This window comes from Ananas comosus, linkage group 11 (genome assembly GCF_001540865.1).
Source record: "Ananas comosus cultivar F153 linkage group 11, ASM154086v1, whole genome shotgun sequence".
NCBI classification, from domain to species: Eukaryota; Viridiplantae; Streptophyta; class Magnoliopsida; order Poales; family Bromeliaceae; genus Ananas; species Ananas comosus.
In genome coordinates, this window is record NC_033631.1 from 11625703 (window position 1) to 11647576 (window position 21874).

Genomic DNA, 21874 nt, shown 5'->3' on the forward strand with positions numbered 1-21874 from the left:
GCCTTTTATGGTGCGCTCGGCCCGTTCGCTGAACCACGCCACTGAGCCTCTTTTGCATTCTATTTTCAGGTGGTTTATTTTGGAGTACAGCTAATATCACTTTCTTTTCTTCAAAAAAAAAAAAAATATATAATATATCAAATTTAATTATCAAAACAGTACAGCTTAAGTTTTAGTGTACACAGGGGGGAGAGAGAAGAGCCTTATTCCCACCGACTTGCCTTATCCTCACGCCAAAAGTCGAGAGCGGGACAGTGTCGCGGCCTCGGTGCGCTGTGGAGTGAATAACAAAGAAATGTTCGATGGAGGGCTTGGGACTAAGCAGCGCCTAATATATCAGGCGGTTGGCACCTGCATGTGGACTGTAGTGACTCCTGATGAGAGAGCTATAAGAGAAGACGACAGCATGGGAGAGGGAAGCGCTTTTGAAGAAGCACTTTAGCGCAACCGGAGGAGGGCGACGGGGAAGAAGAAATGCAGAAGCGGTAAGGCTTCTTCTTCTTCTTCTTCTCTTCTTCTCTTCTTCATCACTTCGCGGATTATCTACGACTGATTATTTTCAATTATTCTTGTTTTATTTTTTTTTTTGGGGGGGGGGGGGGGTTAATTCTATATTTCTATCCGTTACGGAACTCCCGAAAAAATCGGTTGCGGGGGCCAGAGCGGTGGGGGCGCTAACGTGCGCCGTCCCCACCATCACCGCGACCCGAGCTCACCCCGGAGAGGGAAAAAAAACGGAGAAGAGGGGCGCTCTCTCTCTCGCGCGCGCGCTTCTCCCGAGTGTTCTAGAATTTCTACATATATTTATACGAGATTATAAATTTAGTTATTATTATTTCCATTATATTTATTAATATTATATATTTATATATCTGGAGATAAATGTGGCCATAAATGTGTGGATGGATCCGTACACTTCTTGCATGGCCGACCATCGATCCGAATTTAGGTGATCACCCATCTCCTTCTCCATTCCAACCCTAATCATTTTTTTTTTCTTAATTTTTTTTTTCTTTTTTTACGTTCTACTATTTTATCTTCTTCTTTTCTCTCTCTCTCTCTTTTTTTTTTTTTTTTTTTTTTTTNTTTTTTTTTTTTTTTTTATTTGATGATTCCTTGGGTTCTTTAATGGGAAATTGGTGGTGTGGGGCGATCGATGGTGGTCTCGGGTGGTCCGAGCGGCGAATCCGTATGGCGTTTGTGTGATCGCCGTTCGTGCATGTCGCCTGGAGATCGCCTCGGAAACGCACTTTTTCCTCATAACTCTTCTTCTTATTATCATCATCATCATCATCATCATCATTCATGCGAGAGAAAAAAGCGCAAGAGAGAGAGAGAGAGAGAGAGAGAGAGAGAGAGAGAGAGAGAGAGGGACCACTCCTTATTTATTTATTTATTTATTTATTTTTACCTCTTTCATGTTTTCTTTTTTCTTTTCTTTTTTTTAAATCTCGCCCCCACCACCACTCCCTCAGTAACCAACCCCATCCTCTTCCTCGTTTCTTACAAAATCTACTCCACACCACTCCGCTCCGCAGAGCGGAATGCATTTGCTGCTTCCAATTATTCTTATTTTTTCTTTCGCTGTCTCTGGCTGAGCGCAGAGTGGCTTTTGCCGCGGCGGGTCGGGTAATCCGTCGAACACATGAGCTTCAGCGAGAATCACAAATACAACGGCGGCCGCAGCGCGTCGTCGCGGTTGGAGCGGCTGTTGTGGGATAGAGAGCTCCGGAGGTCCAGCAGGCCTTCTCATCAGCAAGAAGAACCCAATTATACCAGCACTGCTGACAATAATAATATCAGCAGCAGCAGCAGCAGCAGCAGCAACAGCAACAGCAACAACAACTACAACAATAATCATGGTAACAGCAATGGCAGCGTTTGTTGCGATGACGGTGGCACTAATGCCGATATAGATGCCGGCGTAGAAATCGGCCCCGCCGAGTTTGCGATGCCGAGCGGATGCGGCGCGAGTAGGGGAGCAGGCTCCGACAGCGCCGCGGTCGCCGGTGAGGTTACGATCGGAATGCCGTCCTCCTCGGGCGCGGCGCGGAGCTGGAGGGACGGTTTCAGGATGGGCGGCTCGCGAGGCATGAAGCAGCGGCTGCTCGTGGTGGCCAATAGGCTGCCGGTTTCTGCGGTGAGGCGCGGCGAGGACTCGTGGTCTCTGGAGATCAGTGCAGGTGGATTGGTCAGCGCCCTTCTTGGTACGTGCCTTTCTTTCTTTCCTTCTTTCTTTGGGAGAACTTTTTTTCCAGTTTCCTCTGCTTTTAATTTAATGTAAAAAATGTGGTGTTGTTTGTTAAGTGACTGGCTCTCTAGGTGATGTTCACGTAGATTCGGGTTAGCGTCGTATCCGGATGCTTGCCTGGTGCCTTACTGTCGGAGATCGGGCCACCGGTTGTCGTTGTTCGCTCTCGAATTTGTTTTGAGATCGGGAAATTCTAGTGTAAGAGTGGTATTCATTGGATTCTGAGATGAGTCTGATCGGAGAAAAGAAAAAGGTTGAATTGCTGGATTTAATCGGCGTTTGGGGTATCTTTGCATGCTTGTATAGTAGAAGGATTTTAAACAAATTAAATTAGGTGAAGGTGCCTATTTTTTATGTTATTGTCGTCACACGTATCATGGTCTTCTTGAGCTCCAAGTGCATCAATCTGCTTCGAGACCACGTTTCACGGTCTTCTTGAGCTCCAAGTGCATCAATCTGCTTCAGTCCCGCACCATTATTTTAGTAGCTGGTGATGTAGAACGGTGCATTTTGCGTGTCCCGGAAGCTTCGTAAGTGATCTGGTTGAACCATTCCACATGAAAAGGACACATGCTTCTAATAATTTATCCACATAACCAGAATATCTGATGGACAAAAGTGGTTTATGATTTACAAAATTTAAGATATTTTTTCTATTGAAGCTATAGAATTCTTAGATCTATATTTGTTATTTTCACATGCTGAGTAGAGGGACTCTCTGTACTGCCACCGATCACTGCTGTCGACAAGTGCTTGTGAAGTTAAAAGCAGCAAATGCATAAGATTGTTTTTATTTTGATTTGATTATTTGTTTTTTGTCACAGGTGTGAAAGATGTAGATGCTAAATGGATAGGATGGGCCGGTGTAAATGTACCAGATGAAGTTGGGCAGAGAGCGCTGACAAGGGCACTAGCTGAGAAGGTATGTCGAAATTTCAGTGCTTTTCTCTTGTATTATTACCTCATTTCCATACTTAGTTCACGTAGCTCTATAGAGTCCTAAAATTTTCTTCCTCTGTGAAAACAGAGATGCATTCCAGTTTTTCTTGACGAGGAGATTGTACACCAATACTACAATGGCTACTGCAACAATATCTTGTGGCCACTTTTTCACTATCTCGGCCTCCCACAAGAAGACCGGCTTGCTACTACTCGAAGCTTTCAATCTCAGTTCGATGCATATAAGCGTGCGAACCAGATGTTTGCTGACGTCGTGAGCCAGCACTATCAAGAGGGTGATGTCGTATGGTGCCACGATTATCACCTCATGTTTCTTCCCAAATGCCTCAAGGAGTATAACAGCAAGATGAAAGTCGGCTGGTTTCTGCACACACCATTCCCTTCATCGGAAATTCATAGAACCCTTCCTTCTCGATCGGAGTTACTTAGATCTGTCCTTGCCGCTGATTTAGTTGGGTGAGAACTCTAATTTTCATCTGTCAGGCCGCATTGTGGATATAGCATATTACATCTGAATATAATGCATATAGAAAGTTTCATTTGTCAAAGTATTGTTGTGAAATTCTCCTCATACTATGCATGTTGCTGATATCTCTGGCTCTGATGCCTTCCCCAAGATTTGCCCACAATTGTTCAGAACGTTTGCTGGTGATATGATTTTCTCTATTGGTTGAATAAACTTCTACTTAACTAATTTTAAAACATTCTGCTTAGATTCAATCTGGGCATCTACTTTGAATGCTTTGTTTTTTTTTTTTTTTTTCTCTGAGGGAAAAATATAGTTTTATCTCTTTCTAGTTGTCTTTCTATCAGTTGCTTTACTATGACTAGTAATTTCATGCATCAGTTTCCATACATATGATTATGCAAGGCACTTTGTTAGTGCCTGCACCAGAATTCTTGGGCTTGAGGGCACACCAGAAGGGGTAGAAGATCAAGGAAAACTGACGAGGGTGGCAGCGGTATGACGTATCTTGTCGTTCTTATTATTTTATTGCATCGTATGGATCGACACTTCTGTATGTATGCATTGTATCACGTTAGTTTCCAAAATTGCGTAATCTATATCAGTAAGTCTTCAAAAAATGTATCACAATGGTTTTCAACATTGGCCATGCGAGCATTTGTGTAATTACCTAATCTGTTCATATATCAAATCATTCTCCTTTTTGGGTAATCCTTTTCTGGTCTTTATGTCGATGGTTCTTACACACTTTGCCCTCCTAAACTTTCCAGTTTCCTATTGGAATAGACTCAGAGAGGTTTAAGCGAGCGCTTGATCATCCAACAGTTAAAGAGCGCATCAAAGAACTGAAGCAGCGGTTTGAGGGCCGAAAGGTAAAAAGAAAAAAATCATCTTAAGCAAGCTCCTTGTTTTTGTGCTGTTCACTGTAGATGTTAAATTTCTTAGTTTCTCATAGATATATTTTTCATTCTTAGAAGAGTAACCTGAGGCTTTGGCTCTGTTTTACCATTTCAGCCTTTTACTCCTTACTCCATCTGTTCTAACCATAAATAACCCCTCTCTTTCAATTGCGGCTAACCCAAATTACATCTCTTTTCTTAATCATAATTGATATTCTATACTTGTTTACTATCTTCCTTGGATCCAGATATATTTTTTTAGACAGCATTCATGCTATTATAATCATAACTGATTTGGCAATTTGTATGATATATACCTAGTATTGCCAAACTTATTTAATTTCTATTACTTGATCTTGTTGCCATTCGTCTTCATGAAGTTGAAAGGATACTTTCTTATTACTAGTCATAGACAGCTCTGAATTATATAGAAAATGTCAAATATCATTTACGTTGTACTATCTTGGTATATGACAACCATGAGTACACCTTATCATATACTTCTATTTATTATTGTTATGTTTCTCTTCTGATAACATCCACGATCTGAGGGTGCTTTTTTTTTTTTTTTGCTTGTTGTTGATTCTAAAACTTCTGGACTTCACTCATTTGATTTGTATAATCTCCGTGGCAAGAAGATAAAGGAAAATGAATTCTTACCGTCTCCAGTCCTTTTAACTAAATTGGTGGTAACATTCAAACAAGCTGTACTGATGAATTGGTTTGTCAGCTATGGAGTTTTTAGATTGTGTAGATCACTAACAACAACCTAGAGTTGGATCCTCTGTTTAGGAGCAGGATTATTTATATTGTAATGTGCACTGAGAGTTGTGATTCCTGTCAAGAGAATATGAAATTAATATGTAAGTATGTGCACATATAATCATACTTGTGCTTATATCATTAAGATATTGACTAAGAATTGCATACTTGGCGCTAAAAAGATCTTCGTGCACTTTTTACGTGTTTGTTGATTATCAAGACCGTTGTTGTACTTGTAGGAGGAAGGAAAAGGAAGAGGCAATTGACTTCCGTGTTTGTACAATTGACATAACTGTATTCGTCACAGATTTCGGCTATGATTATGCTAACATCAATAACCTGGTAGGCAAGGCATATATCATTTCAACTATGATGATATCTGCTACTGTTATGATTGTTTAAAGCCTTACAGTACTCTTCTGTTCTGGTGAATACAATGATAGATTGTTTTGGGTGGAGATTATGCCTTTTATAGCTTCTCTCTCTCTTATGGGGAATTTATGAAGAAAAATCCTTGGAGGGTCTATCTTTCTTGAACATTTCACAATTATAATTCTATTTGGAGAGTTTCTGGTCTTTTCTAGACGTCGCGACATTAATTAATTTCTAGTTAATTCACTTTACTTTGACATACTTTGGGAGCAGGTGTTTTTTTTACTAGTGGTCCTTGCACTATTTCTACAGAGTGCTGCTTACTATTTTTCTTGCATTCTTGTTAATTTCTTTTTCTGAATGGTAGGTAATGCTGGGTGTCGATCGTCTTGATATGATTAAAGGGATACCACAAAAAATTTTGGCCTTTGAGAAGTTCCTCGAGGAAAACCCATTGTGGCGTGATAAAGTAGTCTTGCTTCAGATTGCCGTGCCAACAAGAACTGATGTACCTGAATGTATGCTTCCTTGTTCTATTGTTATGCTAAGTAGTCTTCCTTAGTTAAGGTTGTCTAACTAGCTGTTTTTTTCTTTTGAGTACAAAATATGTCTATCACTGTGACAGTATTAACTAAACTTTTCCTGTTGTTTACTTTATCAAAAAAAGCAGAATGTCAAAGAAATCTTCATTTTATTCTTATTTTCCTCCTTTTTGGTGAACAGATCAAAAGCTTACCAGTCAGGTGCATGAGATTGTTGGACGTATTAATGGCCGGTTTGGAACATTAACAGCAGTTCCCATACATCATCTGGTATGTCTTGATGGCAATCTCCATATTTTTGCTACTGTTGGCCTCAATATAGCTTGACTTTAGTACTGCTTGTTTGTTGTGTCTTTGACTAGATCTTTCTCTTTTCCTGCGCGTGGAACATTCTTTGTATTTCATGGTCTGCTCTTGAGTTTTTGTATTTATAGTAGATGTAAATTTTCTCAAAGTATGTTAAATGTGTCACAGGATCGATCACTGGATTTTTATGGTTTATGTGCTCTCTATGCTGTAACCGGTGATTTGCTTTTCTCCAAACTTCTGCTTCTTTCTTCTTCTTCACTATGATACATTTTGGTAGAACATAATTTTAATACTCTTTTCTTATGTAGATGTGGCTCTTGTAACATCGCTGAGAGATGGGATGAATCTTGTCAGCTATGAGTTTGTGGCTTGCCAAGGTGAAAAGAAAGGGGTTCTTATTTTAAGTGAGGTAATTACATCAGACCATTGTTTATTTGCTCTGTTTCTTTCATATACTTGTGTACTTATTTTATTCCCTGCGAAACCTAGTCAAAGGTTTTCAAGCTATGCGAGTGTCATTAGGTATAACAATCGACTCGACATTTGTGTTGAAAAAGCCATTCGAGGCTTGCCCTCTGTGCCCTATGGGCGTTGGCGGGAGACTTGTTCATCGGAATACCCTTTTATATCTTTTAATAGTAGCCGAAGAGGGCTATCCAACCTTAAATTATTCTATTCCACGGCAAACTTCGTAAGATTTGATTCGATCTTATTGTTGCTTTTATTTCTAGTTTGCTGGAGCTGCACAATCTCTTGGAGCTGGTGCCCTCCTAGTAAACCCTTGGAATATAACCGAAGTTGCTGCCTCTATCTGCTATGCTTTGGAAATGTCTTCTGATGAGAGAGAAAAACGGCATAGACATAACTATGCTCATGTGACTACGCACACCGCCCAAGATTGGGCTGAAACTTTTGTAAGGTAAGAAATCTCATTCCATAACTTTTGTAAGGTAAGAAATCTATTTGCTGTTTGATCTGATGGTGGTCGTCGGTTCATTAAACTTCTAGGGCTTTGTTAATTCTTATCACAACGAGTAAGATCAAACTTAAAATTACTCTTGCCATATTCTCCTTTTGTGTAGCGAACTAAATGACACTGTCGTCGAAGCTCAGCTTAGGACAAGACAAGTTCCGCCTTTGCTTCACACTGACACGGCAATAGAACGATATCTGCGGTCCAAGAACCGACTGCTCATATTGGTAATTGTCCACACCATGTTGTAACTCTTTGTATTCTGGTAGAAGACAACTGCAAATTATAATATCTTTGTTTGTTTGATACTTTTTTATTTTACCATCCTGTAGGGTTTCAATGCAACATTGACTGAACCGGTTGAATCATCTGGAATAAGAGGTGGTGACCAAATTAAGGAGATGGAGCTCAAACTGCATCCCGAATTGAAAGGACCTTTGGCGACTCTTTGTGATGATCCACAGACAACTGTTGTTGTACTTAGTGGAAGTGACAGAAGTGTCCTGGATGATGTACTGTTCCTTCAAACTGTTCTCTGTTTTCCTTTCTGAAGTGATACCACTAATTGCATTAATTTTCTACTTCTGCAGAATTTTGGAGAATTCAATATGTGGTTGGCTGCAGAAAATGGGATGTTTTTACGCCTGACTAGCGGAGAATGGATGACAACAATGCCAGAGCATCTAAACATGGACTGGGTTGACAGTGTAAAGGTACTTAAAATGGTTGATTTTTGAATCTAATACCTTATTTTGATGTACTAACTTTGTGATTTCAACTGAACTTTTCCAGCATGTTTTTGAGTATTTTACTGAGAGAACACCCAGGTCCCATTTTGAACACCGTGAAACCTCACTTGTATGGAACTACAAGTACGCAGGTAAGGTTTTTTGTTCACGTATCTTTTTTATTGCCTTTAGTTAACGCCTTTGCCTGCCACCATCTTTTACGAATTTTTTTTTCCACTGCAGACGTTGAATTTGGTAGACTTCAAGCAAGAGATATGCTACAGCACTTATGGACAGGTCCAATATCCAATGCAGCCGTTGATGTCGTCCAAGGTAGCCGGTCAGTCGAGGTTCGATCTGTGGGGGTTACCAAGGTTTGTGATATGTTTTCCATTTTTTCTTTTTTTTTTTTTGCAGAAGATGAATAAATGCGTCAGATCTTTGTAGCGGACAAGGCTGCAAATGCAATTTATTAAGGTCTTTTAATTTATACTGTTTGTTTATCTCCGCAGGGTGCTGCAATTGATCGTATTTTGGGAGAAATTGTCCATAGTAAAAGCATGATCACCCCAATTGACTATGTTTTATGTGTTGGTCACTTCCTGGCAAAGGTAATAAGTTTGTGTTCTTATTTGCTTGCTATTTTTGAGATTAGTAGCAAGTAACATGAAACAGATGGACCAACTCTTGCATGTCGCAATCATGGTAACGGTTCCCAGATTGTTTTCCTGGCAAAGGTGATGATTCTATGTCCTTCATCTAATAGCGGTATTGATGGTTTCAGGATGAAGATATCTACACCTTCTTCGAGCCGGAGCTCCCATCTGAGCCGTTAAATGCTGCAAAAGCAAAAGCATCCGACGGTTGCAGGCCGACTCTCGACCGCAGGACCTCAGGGAGATCATCAAACAGTCGGAACAACTCGAGAAATTCGCAGTCGCGAACTCAGAGGTCGCAGTCCGGGTCGGAAAGGCGGAACTCGTTCAATCATAACTCTCAGCGATCTCCTCAGGAAACCGTGTCGTGGCGCGAGGGTTCTTCCGTGCTGGATCTCAAGGGCGAGAATTATTTCTCCTGCGCTGTGGGGAGGAAACGTTCCAATGCGAGGCACCTGCTCAACTCGTCGGACGAAGTTGTTTGCTTTCTCAAGAAACTGGCAGAGGTGGCGGGCCATTGCTACGGTGCCGGTAATCAGCCTGGTTAGAGTTCTGTTTCTGGTGAAAGGTGGGTTAGATTTATTCCGCTCGAATTCCTGCTCGGCGTTGTAAAAATGTGTATAATTCTACCCCGTGAAAATGCTATCCCCCGTGTGAGCACTCAGTGGTAGCTAAAGAAGTATTATTTGGGACAGTATATATTTCGGTTTGCGATTCGATCTTTGCTGTTTCTTGTTCTATTTAAATTTGTTCTATTTATTGAAATTTGTTTTGTTCTGTGTGTTCTTCTGTTGAGACGCTTTGCATGTGTCAATGTTTATCAGTCTATGCGCCGCTTCCTGGGGAGTGCTGGTGCATTTGGATTTTGTTCATGTGGGCCTGAATTGTAGCTGATCTATGCAAAGCCCTCAACCCAAAGCACAACCGCATGTCTGCCATTAATTAACTACAAATACGTAAGACTAAAAAAAAATAATAATACCAAATTTAAATTGTTCATAAAAATTCAAAATCTATAATTCTGTAACACTCATGTCGGATGAAAAAAGGATTTTGATTGAAAATGTATAAGGTCTAATTAATTAAAAACAAATAATGTCAAATTTAAATTATTCACAAAAAATCAGAATTCATAACTCTGTAGCACGCATTCTAGCAATAATACATTGTTGGACCCTTAACCACCGATACAAAATTTTTAAGCTCAGTTGTTATTATTATTGTTATTATTATGTCCTATCTTGAGTTTGGTTTGATATAATTGGTGTTAGATTTCTATAAAGGGCGTGTTATAAAAGGTGATAAGTTTGGTTGATGTAACTGGTGTTAAATTTTTTATAAAGAGTGGAAACATCACTTTATTAAGTCAAGGATAACGATTATTTTTTGTGTAAGTAGTAATAGGCTTGATGGTTGGTATTCGAGATTTCAAATTCTAAAATTAATTATTTTATATTTTTAGCTAAGTTTAAAAAAAGAAATTAAGTCAAATTATCCACATGCAATCGGTGATCTCAAATTCGAACATTTTTATTTTCCTCGGAATGTCCCCAAGAGTCGTCTCTTGTGTAAGGATCCAAACAATCAATGTCAAATTAATGTCAAATTATTTAAATCAAATTTAAATTATTTCCAATGGAAGTGTTGCTTCGGGCTTCGGGCATAGCACACTCTTTTATTGAAAATTCCTCTTATAATTTGCTTTTGCAGAAACTGAAACTTCAAATTGATGTACCAGACTGTTAAAACTATTAACGTTGAGTAACTTAGATTTTCAACGTAGAAGAGTTTTAAATTTTATGATCTTATTTTTAGGGATTTCACGTTTTTCGTCAATTGAAAAATTGAGCGCTTTCATAGAAAAAGGACTACATCTTTCATACCAAATTTTCTGGGCACGAGCAATCCTGCTGCTACTGCTGATGAGTGGTGAGAGCAATCCCATAGACGCAAACCAACCTTGGTTTTGCATCAATCTATGACGACCTAATCCGCTAGTGCCCAAACCACCGGCCCAGAATATTTAAGTCCAATTATTATACAGACTATCTAAATTCAGATCACAGATGACTCCCACCAAATCCATAGTGTAGTACTTTGTCCCGTATAGCATTTAGCTCTAACACTTCTAGCAGGTATTCAGCTCTAACACCAATTGTAACGACCTGACCGCTAGCGATAATAACTTGTTGAATCCAAATCCCTAGCGCAAAATACTTAAGTCTAGTTAGTATTATTAGTGTGTGAGGTCTCATGTATTCTAAGTGAAATTATTTTTCTATCAGATATGAGACTATTGGGGTGTTACAGATTGAAGCTTTAAAAGCGTGCACAATGCAGGACAAAAAGCCAAAGCAAATCAAGATAGCAACAACAGGAGTTGAATGTGGGATGCTTTAAGAGACGTGCGAAGAGGTGAGCTTGGTGGTGCTGCAAATGTTTCCTTGCCTCGAAGGGCACTGCCAAATTGGATGATGGTCCATATATATATATGCACACAATCAAGCACTCAACTCCAAAAAAAAAAAAGAAAAAAAAGAAAGAAAAAAAAGAAAACAAGAAAGAGAGATCGGTGAAAACGGTAGTATAACGAGTTCATCATCATGAACTTTATATATATATATATATAATTAACCTAACTGACCCATATCATCTATTTTATGAGCGCGTCGAATGTTGTGAGTATAGCAGTATAAATGACCTCACAATCATAACAACCAAGAGATTCGAGTGAAAGGTTTGTTGTCACATTTATACTAATTAATTATAGTAATATTCCATGCTTTACAGTATTTCGAGTCATATATGATTAGCTTTATTCGTGCGCAAAGTTTTAATACTATTGACCTAGTTAGATTTTATATGTAGGCATGTAGCAATGAAAAGTGAGATGTGTCATGCATAAGATGGTCTTCAACCATATTAGTTATTTAGGGCTACATGGCCAAACGTCCGTTTGGTATCGATGACGATATAACATTCTATTAGACAGAAAATATCGAAGGTAAAAATATATTATATCGTAACAAGATCACTGTAATTTACACAATTTGGTAACATAATTTCACGAAAACAGATGGAATATTTTATCATTGTACTTTCACACATGCGTAAAGCATGATTCCCACAATTTCAAACTGATCTTTATTCACGGTGAATTTATAAATGAGCTCTTGCTAGTTGATTCAGAACAACTTTGTCTTCTTCTTCTTCTTTTGTACATGAATAAGAAGTTGTTGCTGTAGACGTGAATTTCTTTTCACAATCAAATTGGATATAAATTTGACATATAAGCGTAGTGGGAGTCACCATCAGGTCTAAAATGAAACATTGTGCGTAACTTCAGCGTGCGCCTCTTTGGTCCTATGTGTATGTTCACCTCCTAGTAGTATGGATTTATGAGAAGGACCAATTAATTTCCTATGTTTTTTTTTAATTTTATTCTAGTTTTATTTTAATTTATTTTATTTGAAATGAGGTTATACCACATTCAGAGGGCATAGTAAGATTCCCTAGAAGTTATTGCAGCATTTCTTTACCAATTTTAGAACGGAATATTACCCCATTTTAAGGGAATGGTTGCTAAGTAAATATAGAGAAAGAGAGTTCCATGAATCTCACGAATTAATTCTTTCATTTAGTGACATACTGAATATGTATTTGATCAATCTGCTGTTCAACTTTTACATAAAAAGAATCCATTGGAAAATTTGCTTGATTATCAACTGTCTCTAACGCGAGCGACAAAAGGTATATCTGAGGTTCCGAATTCGAAACCTAATTACTTCACATTTTCAGATAAATTCATTCCTAAAAAAAGAAATGGAGAAAACAAATAGCATTGTACCTTTCTCTCCCCAAAAAAGTAAAATGTTTGGTTTGAACTCATTGCCAAAGAAAAGAGACTTCTAATATTAGATGTATTATAGAATTCTAATTTTTAGTCAGTATGAAATTAATATTCTTAATAATAAGATATACTATAAAAAAAAATAAAATATAATAAATGAATCAGTATTAATTGTATGCATGATAGAAACTAGATAATTCAATGTTCTTAAAGTGCATATTCATATGGAATATCATTTACTACAAGGTGAACAATATTAGTGACTTATCAACTGTACAATTTTATAAAAATAGCAATCCTAGCTAACTTATTACTCTAATTACATCCTAAAAAAAAAAAATCTTCAAGCATGAACAAAAAAAGATTCTCTTCCTCATTTGATGGAAAAAGAAAACTATGTACAAAGGCAATCTCATCAAACTGTGCACACCTTTCAACTTCTACTGTACTTTTCGGTCCCCACTAGCTATGTATATATATGTGTGTGTGTGTGTGTGTGTGTGTGTGTGTGTGTGTATGTATGTATATATAATAGTAGCATAGCAAAGAGGAGCAAAGAGGAGTAACAAGCACACAATAGAAGATGAGAAAAGCATCACCATTAACACCCACTCTTCTTCTTTTCTTTCTCCTCCGACTCATCCCAAGTTCTCTCTCTCACAACAAACAAGGACAGGTTTGTTAATTACATACCCTTTTAATTGTTACTTTAAACTATTCATTCATTTTCTAAGTTATCTTATTAATTGTTTAAAAGAGAACAAAAAGTTATTCATTAGGAGTTAAGTTTTTGATCGAGCAGGTTTATATAGTATACTTGGGAGAACACAGTGGAGCCAAAAACACTGAAGAAATCCTGGAGGACCACCATTCACTTCTCTTCTCTGTCAAAAACAGGTGCATATTAATTAATTGTATCATCTATAATTAATATTTTTTATGATTTTTTTAGTTCCTAGCTAAATTAATTAAGTTCTTAATGGATCTGTTTATTATTTAGTGAGGAGGAAGCACGGCAATCTCTTTTATATAGCTACAAGAACAGCATCAATGGATTCGCCGCAGTGCTCTCTGATGAAGAAGCTGCGGCGCTATCGGGTACAGTTCAGATTAAGTAAACTCTCACCACTAAAAATTCATACTTTTTAAATAACAAATATTATTGTAATTGATAACTATTAGTTGCAATAATATTTTTTTTACAAAAATCATAGCTACAAATCTGGTGGTAATAAATGAACAAATATATAATATAATTTCTATTACTACAGCAAGTAGGAGTATGGTAATTATGGTTCGAACTTGAAGACTTGTGTTTGGACATCGCGTGAAACAACCGTTTTTACTCTAAAAGCTTTAATTACAATAAAGAATGTTTTAATCATTTATATACAACTCATTGGAATTATAGCCTACTGGTGGGTTATTTGGGAGACTAGAAACGGAGCGATTTTTCAGATGGTTCAGAAGGACTCACTACGTGGAATTCACAAGATCAAATAGCTGATGACTCAGTGGGGGAATCTCTAACCAGTAGAGAGACCTTGCTTACAGTAGATTAAATAGAACAAGGGTTTTTTTTTTTTAACCCTGTCTTGGTTTTCCGCCACCCTTGAGGTCTTGCTGTCTCATCCATGTAGCTTAATTCACCTTCTGAATGAATAAACCGAGTAGCGTGCTACCTTTCTCCTAAAAAGAAAACAAATATATCATTTACATTTGTGTTTTTTGGGCAATTTTTTATTATTATTATTATTATTTTTTTGATGGAATAGCTATGGGGGAAGTGGTGTCTACATTTCCAAGCAAAGGGAGGTGGTCACCACACACTACAAGGTCATGGGAGTTCATCGGGCACGAAGAAGGATTGAAAGGTCAAGAGATTGATTCGCTACGATCCAAAGCAAAGGATGGGAAAGATGTTATCATTGGCATGTTGGATTCTGGTTAGAGTACTCCCATTGCCAATATCTTTTTCACATGTTGCAATCTCAGTTAATTATCTTGTTTTCTACTACTGATGTTCTATTAATTTTTGGGTTAATTAATTGCATTATTTGTAGCTCCCAACCTTCTATAAAAATTTCAATTTCCAGCAGCTTCTTTCAAAACAAGTCGTAATGGCTGCTAAACTTTTTTTTTTTCTTTTTTTTCTCTTTTTTTTTTTCCTTTGAGAAAATGATGGCGAACTGTCTGTTTCGTTTACTAAGCGTTATGAACTTAGCAATAAGGATGAGACAGCCTGGGCGGCTAAACTTTTATAATTATAATAGATTGATTGATTTGTTATTTAACATTAATTTTTTAAAAGAAGGGTCATTTTAATAGAAAATATATTTTGAGATGAGAAAAAATTTTCTGACATCAACTTTCTTACCAAAAAAATGTTTAATTACTTTATACATCACTATTTCTATCAATAAACTAAACATCAAATAATGGGACAGATAAATTAATTTGACACATTAGCAAGAGTTTAGAAAACATGAATTAGTTCACTTTTAAAGAATAGAGGCTAAAGTAAAACTTTGATAACTTTTTTTTTTCCCCCTGAACATGTAGTGTTAGGCTTAGTTCCCAACAGTTTATTGAACAAAGAATTAAGGTAAAAGAGTCCAGGTACAAAAATGTAGTGAAATCAACTCTTTTTATTATGTTTTAAGCAAAATAATATAGTTGTCTATTATATTAAATTCGTTAATTTTGTTTGGTTAATTTTGTTTGCTTTCATAGGTATTTGGCCCGAGTCCAAAAGCTTTAGTGATGAAGGAATGGGACCAATTCCTAAACAATGGAAAGGGATTTGTCAAGAAGGAGACTCATTTAACTCTTCAAATTGCAACAAGTTAGTAAATATAACCCCATTTCTTTAATTTTCTCTCTCACTATATATTCTATGCTTTTTATTTGAAAAGTCCCTTACTATATATTCTATCTCATTATCATGAAAAGTATGATTGTTTGTGGTCTCAATTTTTAGCTCTGGGATGCTTTAGTCAGGAGGTTGGTTTCATATATAGATTCATTATGCTGTTATTGGTCACTCAAAAAATCGATCTGATAGAAAATAATTGAGAAATCACATAATATGATGGATTTGCATTTAAGCCACGCAAAATAATGGTCAAACGCAATAAACAAAATCAACCAGAGGTCAGCTAGTTACTAACCGGCATATATAAGAATATATAGCTTTTTGGAACGAACTTATTCTAGATTGGAAAAACTTCAAAAAACCCTCCTGTGGTTTCGTAGTTTCTCACTTTGCCCCCCTGTGGTTTAAAATATATCAATTTGTTCCCCTGCGGTTTCCTTTTTCTCTTTTTCTTATCAATTTCATTATATTTTTTTTTAAAATCAGTGATAAAGTTAATTTAAAGGGTACTAAAGTGAATATTTGATAAATCTAGATGGGTATCTGAAATTTTTTTTATATAATTTAATGAAATATTAACGAAAAAGCTACCGAAAAGATAAAAACGAAACCACAGAGGGGCAATTTGATATATTTTAAACCACAGAGGGGCAAAGTGAGAAACTACGAAACCACAGGTGGGTTTTTTGAAGTTTTTCCTTCCAAATTTAAGCCTGCGTGTATGATTAGAAATAAAAAAATTTAATGATATATACTAGTATCTTACTTTTATACATATCTTTGACATCCGAAAATATTTTTTTTTTCGTTTTTTTTTTTTTTGAGAAATAGGTAGCAAGCTAAATATACTTTTTTTTATTATATATTGTTGGAATTCTTGTAGAGGATGCATATGCAAAACCATTTCTAATTGATAACTACTAAAATATCTTCTTCTTGATATAGTCCCAAGAACATTCAAGAGCAATACAATGACTTGATGTACATGAGACCTTGTTTCTTGGCCCTCATTTAAGAGAGGCTCATGTACTCGAAGCCCCACATCTCACTGTTNTTTTTTTTTTTTTTTTTTGTCCCTGTCCTCTGAATTTTGCAGCCTCCAAAATATTCTTTCTTGCACCAATCGTATTTGCGCATTCATGCACCATACATCTATCTAATCTCTATCTCGCAATCTCATCTAACGTATTAGCGTCAGCAACCGTAAATACAGTAGTATCATAGCAGGTTACTGATTCGGCTCTCTGCGTGTCTATACACTTAGAGAAGTAAAGTGACATACAGCTCCTTAATTTTCTATCGATCTAGAGTGCAAGTATGAAATGCGATGAACGACAGATGCGCCGGGTGCGGGCAACAACTTAACAATGTTGCTGGGACTGTCCTGCAACTTGGCACGTCCAAACAAAGTCGACTGACTCAGCTCGACCTGTTGTGATGTCTGGCTCGGCTTCTTCACCCGGTGGGTGACAAAAACCCATGCACGGGATCTCGTGACCTCCTCCTCACATTACTGCTACCCATGCTGCAAACGTAATTTGTCTGCTTCTCAAAGAGCTAGGCTTTGTTCTTCAAAATAAATAAATATTATCTCAAATTAACCCTATTGTATATATATTTTGACATGCCCCACTTTTTATTTTTTTGAGAGAGAAAAATAGCACCCTACCTATTTCATTCATTCAGCAAATAAAATTAACTATATAGACGTGTCCCACTCTTGAAACATATATATTATATAAATGAGTATAAAACAATATACATTGAATTCTAGCTGGCTTTTAAATTCTAACTCAGTTGGACTCGGGAACCAAACCTAACCCATATGAACGGTTTTCGGATTTTGTGCAACATAAATGCGGACTCGAACTTGAAATCGAACTCGAACTCGAACTCAAATCTTGCTGGGCCCTAGCCCGGAAATGTTATGTAGGCCCGGATGTGGCCTGGACTTCTACAGGTTGCTAAAGTTGAGTCCGGGGCAGGCCTTGGACCTATTGTTGAATCTCACGTCAACAATCTGAATCTGGTCCCAAACCTGGCCCTGATCAATCTTATTGACACCCTATAACCGCTTCATCTTTTTCTTTTCTTTTTTTTTTTTACGAAATAAACTCACTTAGAAATATCAGATAATTATACTTTAAATTTGAGATCTCGAGTGTCAATCATTAAATTCTTGACCAGATGGGCTGTGTATGGTTGGTTTTAGAAAGATTTTTTTGTGAATAGTTATGAAAGTTTCAGACAGTAAAAAATATATAAATCGATCGTATTTAGCTAGCACAGTTGACTAATAATATAATATTTGATGTCCGACCTCCTAAGTTAGAAATCTGGTTGCTTCACATGCTTAATTAGGCGTATTTCTAGAAAAATGGACAAACTGTTCCATCTTAAAATTAAAAATAAATACAAAAAAATTTATTTGCTATTAATAAAAAAAAAATTATATTTATAATATATAAAAAAGCTCTTAAAAGAGAGAAGGGCTCAAGATTTGGTTTTACTACTGTGCTATCCAAATGGTCAACTTGATAGGAAATGAGTTTGAAAAAATATACATTTGACATTGAGGTTGGTGCCGAGCGTTTATTTTATAAACGTTTATTTTATATTTTCTATCTAGTATCACGGCAGAAGGTTCTAATTTCGAATCACGTATGGTGCTTCATGTGACACGAGGAACAACTAACAGCTAACAATGAAACAGGAAGCTGATCGGAGCGCGATACTACCTGAAGGCATACGAGGCCTACTACGGCGCGCTGAACACCACGTACGCCTACCGCTCGCCCCGCGACCACGACGGCCACGGCACTCACACCGCCTCCACCGCCGCCGGCCGCCCCGTCCCAGGCGCTGCAGCCCTCGGTGGCTTTGCAGGCGGCACCCCCGCGTCCGGCGGCGCCCCCCTCGCCCGCCTCGCCGCCTACAAGGTCTGCTGGCCCATCCCCGGGCCCAACCCCAACATCGAGAACACCTGCTTCGAGGCCGACATGCTCGCCGCCATCGACGACGCCGTCGGAGACGGCGTCGGTGTGCTCAGCATCTCCATCGGGTCCGTCGGCGCCAAGCCCCGCCTTGACAAGGACGGCATAGCCATCGGAGCGCTGCATGCGGCGCGCCGCGGCGTCGTCGTCGCCTGCAGCGCCGGGAACAACGGGCCCGCGCCGGCCACCGCTTCCAACCTCGCCCCGTGGGTGATCACCGTCGGCGCCAGCAGCATCGACCGGGCCTTCCGTTCGCCGATCACGCTCGGCAGTGGGATGACGATCACGGTAACTAACCTCTCCGTGCACGTTACGAAAAACAATGCGACGTTATACTATATCATTTATAAGAGTAGATGAGAATAGTATATATGATGTAAAATAACTCGTAAAAATTATTTGATTATAATATAATTTCAATCATGCACTTTCTACTTATATCTCTATCTATTATAAAGAATCGGTATAACAATTATTAATTTTTTTATTTTTATAAATAATAAATACAATAATGCAGTCAGGTTACGGCATATGGTCACCAAAACACTAATAATTTAGTCGCAATTCATAAAATTTAGGGTGGCTTTTATCACGATGATAGTATTTCTCAAATTTTTATGTAGAATTGGAGATAATATCAATGCTTCCACTATAACATCTCTCTCTCCTTTTCTTTTCTTTTCTTTTTTTTTTGTTTCTACTGAACATTGATCAGGGTCAAACAGTTACACCGTACCAGTTGAAGAAAAAGAAACTCTATCCTTTAATCTATGCTGGGGATGCTGTGGTTCCTGGGACTCCCACCAATGTTTCAGGGTATAGATTATCTTTCAACTTAATCCATAATAAAAGTTTAATACTTTAGATAGAGATTACAGGAAGGGTTTAATTGAAATGCCAAAGAGGTGGTAGGAATCAAACTCTGCATGCTAAATTTTGTAATTTAATCCTTGCAAAAACACTATATATTCAATCATGTAACATTCTTTTCAGACAAAAAAAAAATTGTAGCTAGCACTGCAACATGTTTAGCTACTAGTATATATATATATGGTGTGTTTCTAAATCTGAGAAGCTATTTGCAGGCAGTGTCTACCCAATTCTCTGTCCCCCGAAAAGGCGAGGGGCAAGATAGTCGTGTGCCTGCGAGGAAGCGGTCTGCGGGTGGCCAAGGCACTGGAGGTGAAAAGGGCCGGCGGGTCGGCCATTATACTAGGCAATCCTTTGGCTTACGCGAATGAGGTCCCCGTCGACGCCCTCCTACTACCCGGAACGGCCGTGTCAGCGAACGGTACCATCGCCATTCTCAACTACATCAACTCAAGCCGGAGACCGACCGCCACCATCGGTCGGGCTCATACTGTTTTAGATGTTAGGCCTTCGCCGGTCATGGCCCAGTTCTCCTCTCGCGGGCCCAACGTTCTCGAGCCCAATCTTCTCAAGGTAACTATGATCACTTCGCGGCAAAATATTCTCATTGAAACTTTTTGAAATTTTGATACTTAGACACTTGTTGGTAATGTCGTAGCCCGACATTACGGCACCGGGGTTGAATATATTGGCAGCTTGGAGCGAAGCATCCTCGCCTACGAAGCTCGATGACGATCACCGGAGAGTAAAATTTAACATTTTGTCGGGGACATCGATGTCGTGCCCTCATGTATCTGCTACTGCAGCTCTTCTCAAATCCTTGTACCCTCATTGGAGCTCCGCCGCTATTAGATCTGCTATGATGACCACTGGTAGTGTACTTTCTCCGGAAGAATAAGTCTAGTACTTGTGCCGAATTTGGCACAACGAATCGATGTTCCGAATCACAGTGGTTGTCGGATTGCGGAGCAATACTATAGGATATAGTGCAGGCCCTTGATCCAACAATCACTGCAATTCAGTGTACAGAATTTTACATGAATCTCACTATATTTCCCCGAAATTATCTAGCTACATATATATGTACCTTAAAAATTTATAGTTTCATAATGCAATTTCGGGCTTTCACCAAAATCCTTTGCAGCTACCGTAAATGATGCCAACGGAGGCCCAATAATTAACGCGGCCGGACAAGTGGCCGGGCCCATGGAGTATGGATCGGGCCACATTCGGCCCAATCATGCGGCGGACTCGGGCCTCATTTACGATGCTTCGTACGAAGACTACCTCCTCTTCGGATGCGCAACCGCAGGCCTCCAATTTGACCCGTCGTTCGAGTGCCCAAAATGCCCGCCATCCCCGTCCAATCTCAACCATCCGTCCGTCACCGTCGCCAACCTCAGCGGGACCATCACCGTCCGTAGGACGGTCACCAACGTGGGCCAAAGCAAGGCCCAATACCGTGTGACCGTCCTCGAACCCGTCAGTGTTTCAGTTAAAATTAGGCCCAAAACTTTGGGCTTTAAAGCGGCGGGCCAAAGGAAGAGCTTTTTTATCACATTTAAAGCCCATGGTAAGGGTAATGGGGAATACGTGGCAGGGTCGTACACGTGGAGCGATGGGGTCCACTTTGTCAGGAGCCCTGTTGTAGTTTCTCTTGCCTGATTTTTTTTTTTTTTTTTTTTTTTGCTAGTATTTTATTTGCTTTTATTTTCTTTAGCCCACTGAACCTAAATAAAATGTAGAGCCGGTGCAGGAGTGTCAAATTTATGAAAACAATGTAACTGGAAATCGGGTTATTTTTAAGATAATGGAGATGAACAACAATTCTAATTTCCAAAAATGCATGATATTCACAGGAAATACTAATGAAATTCTGTCATGGCTCCTCATGGTTTCAGAAAAATTCCAAAACCGTAGCAAACGTTACTATCTATGGTGAAGTATTTAGCATCTACTATTTTGTCAAAGCTTGAAAAGTTCTCTACCGCTCGTAATCCAATCATTGTAACACATCAAAAATGAAAGAAAAATATCTTAGGCGCGTTGGATTCTATTTTACTGATTTTCAACAAGGTAGACGTGACTTGCGCGTGAGCGAGTGTGTGTGTGTGTGTGAGAGAGAGAGACAGAGAGAGACAAAGATGTCAATTATTGATGGTTTCATCATTTGGCTCTGCTTTTGAGACATCAAAGGGCGTGCTTTAGTTCAGTGCTAAACAGCTTTTAGTCGTCTTCACACGTAAGTTATGGATATATAGTTTAGTCTTTTTCTTTATAAAAAAATCATTAGTTTTAAAATTTTGTAAAAAATTGGTCATCATTTTAGATTTTACATATTCAAATTGAATTTTTAGAAAATTGATCA

At 38.5% G+C, this 21874-nt stretch overlaps 2 protein-coding genes across 3 annotated transcripts; both read left to right on the top strand.

Annotated features, from left to right (window-relative positions):
• Positions 618-9695, top strand: LOC109717349 (alpha,alpha-trehalose-phosphate synthase [UDP-forming] 1). Its single transcript, XM_020243092.1, has 18 exons — positions 618-949; positions 1605-2207; positions 3076-3173; positions 3279-3667; positions 4059-4173; positions 4448-4549; positions 6078-6228; positions 6434-6522; positions 6727-6775; positions 6870-6970; positions 7293-7480; positions 7644-7761; positions 7867-8046; positions 8125-8247; positions 8327-8414; positions 8506-8636; positions 8775-8873; positions 9047-9695. The coding sequence occupies exons 2-18, from the start codon at positions 1646-1648 to the stop codon at positions 9464-9466; spliced, it is 3003 nt and encodes a 1000-aa protein (XP_020098681.1). The 5' UTR covers positions 618-949; positions 1605-1645; the 3' UTR covers positions 9467-9695.
• On the top strand, positions 13285-21362 carry LOC109716981 (subtilisin-like protease SBT5.6). Of its 2 annotated transcripts, XM_020242615.1 has the most exons (10): positions 13285-13444; positions 13571-13665; positions 13769-13866; positions 14544-14714; positions 15502-15613; positions 18357-18924; positions 19352-19452; positions 19722-20079; positions 20165-20378; positions 20651-21358. In XM_020242615.1, exons 1-10 carry the CDS (start codon positions 13352-13354, stop codon positions 21169-21171), a joined length of 2331 nt encoding a protein of 776 aa, XP_020098204.1. In that variant the 5' UTR covers positions 13285-13351; the 3' UTR covers positions 21172-21358. The 2 variants fall into 2 exon arrangements, with proteins under 2 accessions (XP_020098204.1, XP_020098205.1); XM_020242616.1 differs by lacking the exon at positions 13285-13444 and having other exon boundaries at positions 13769-13882; positions 20651-21362.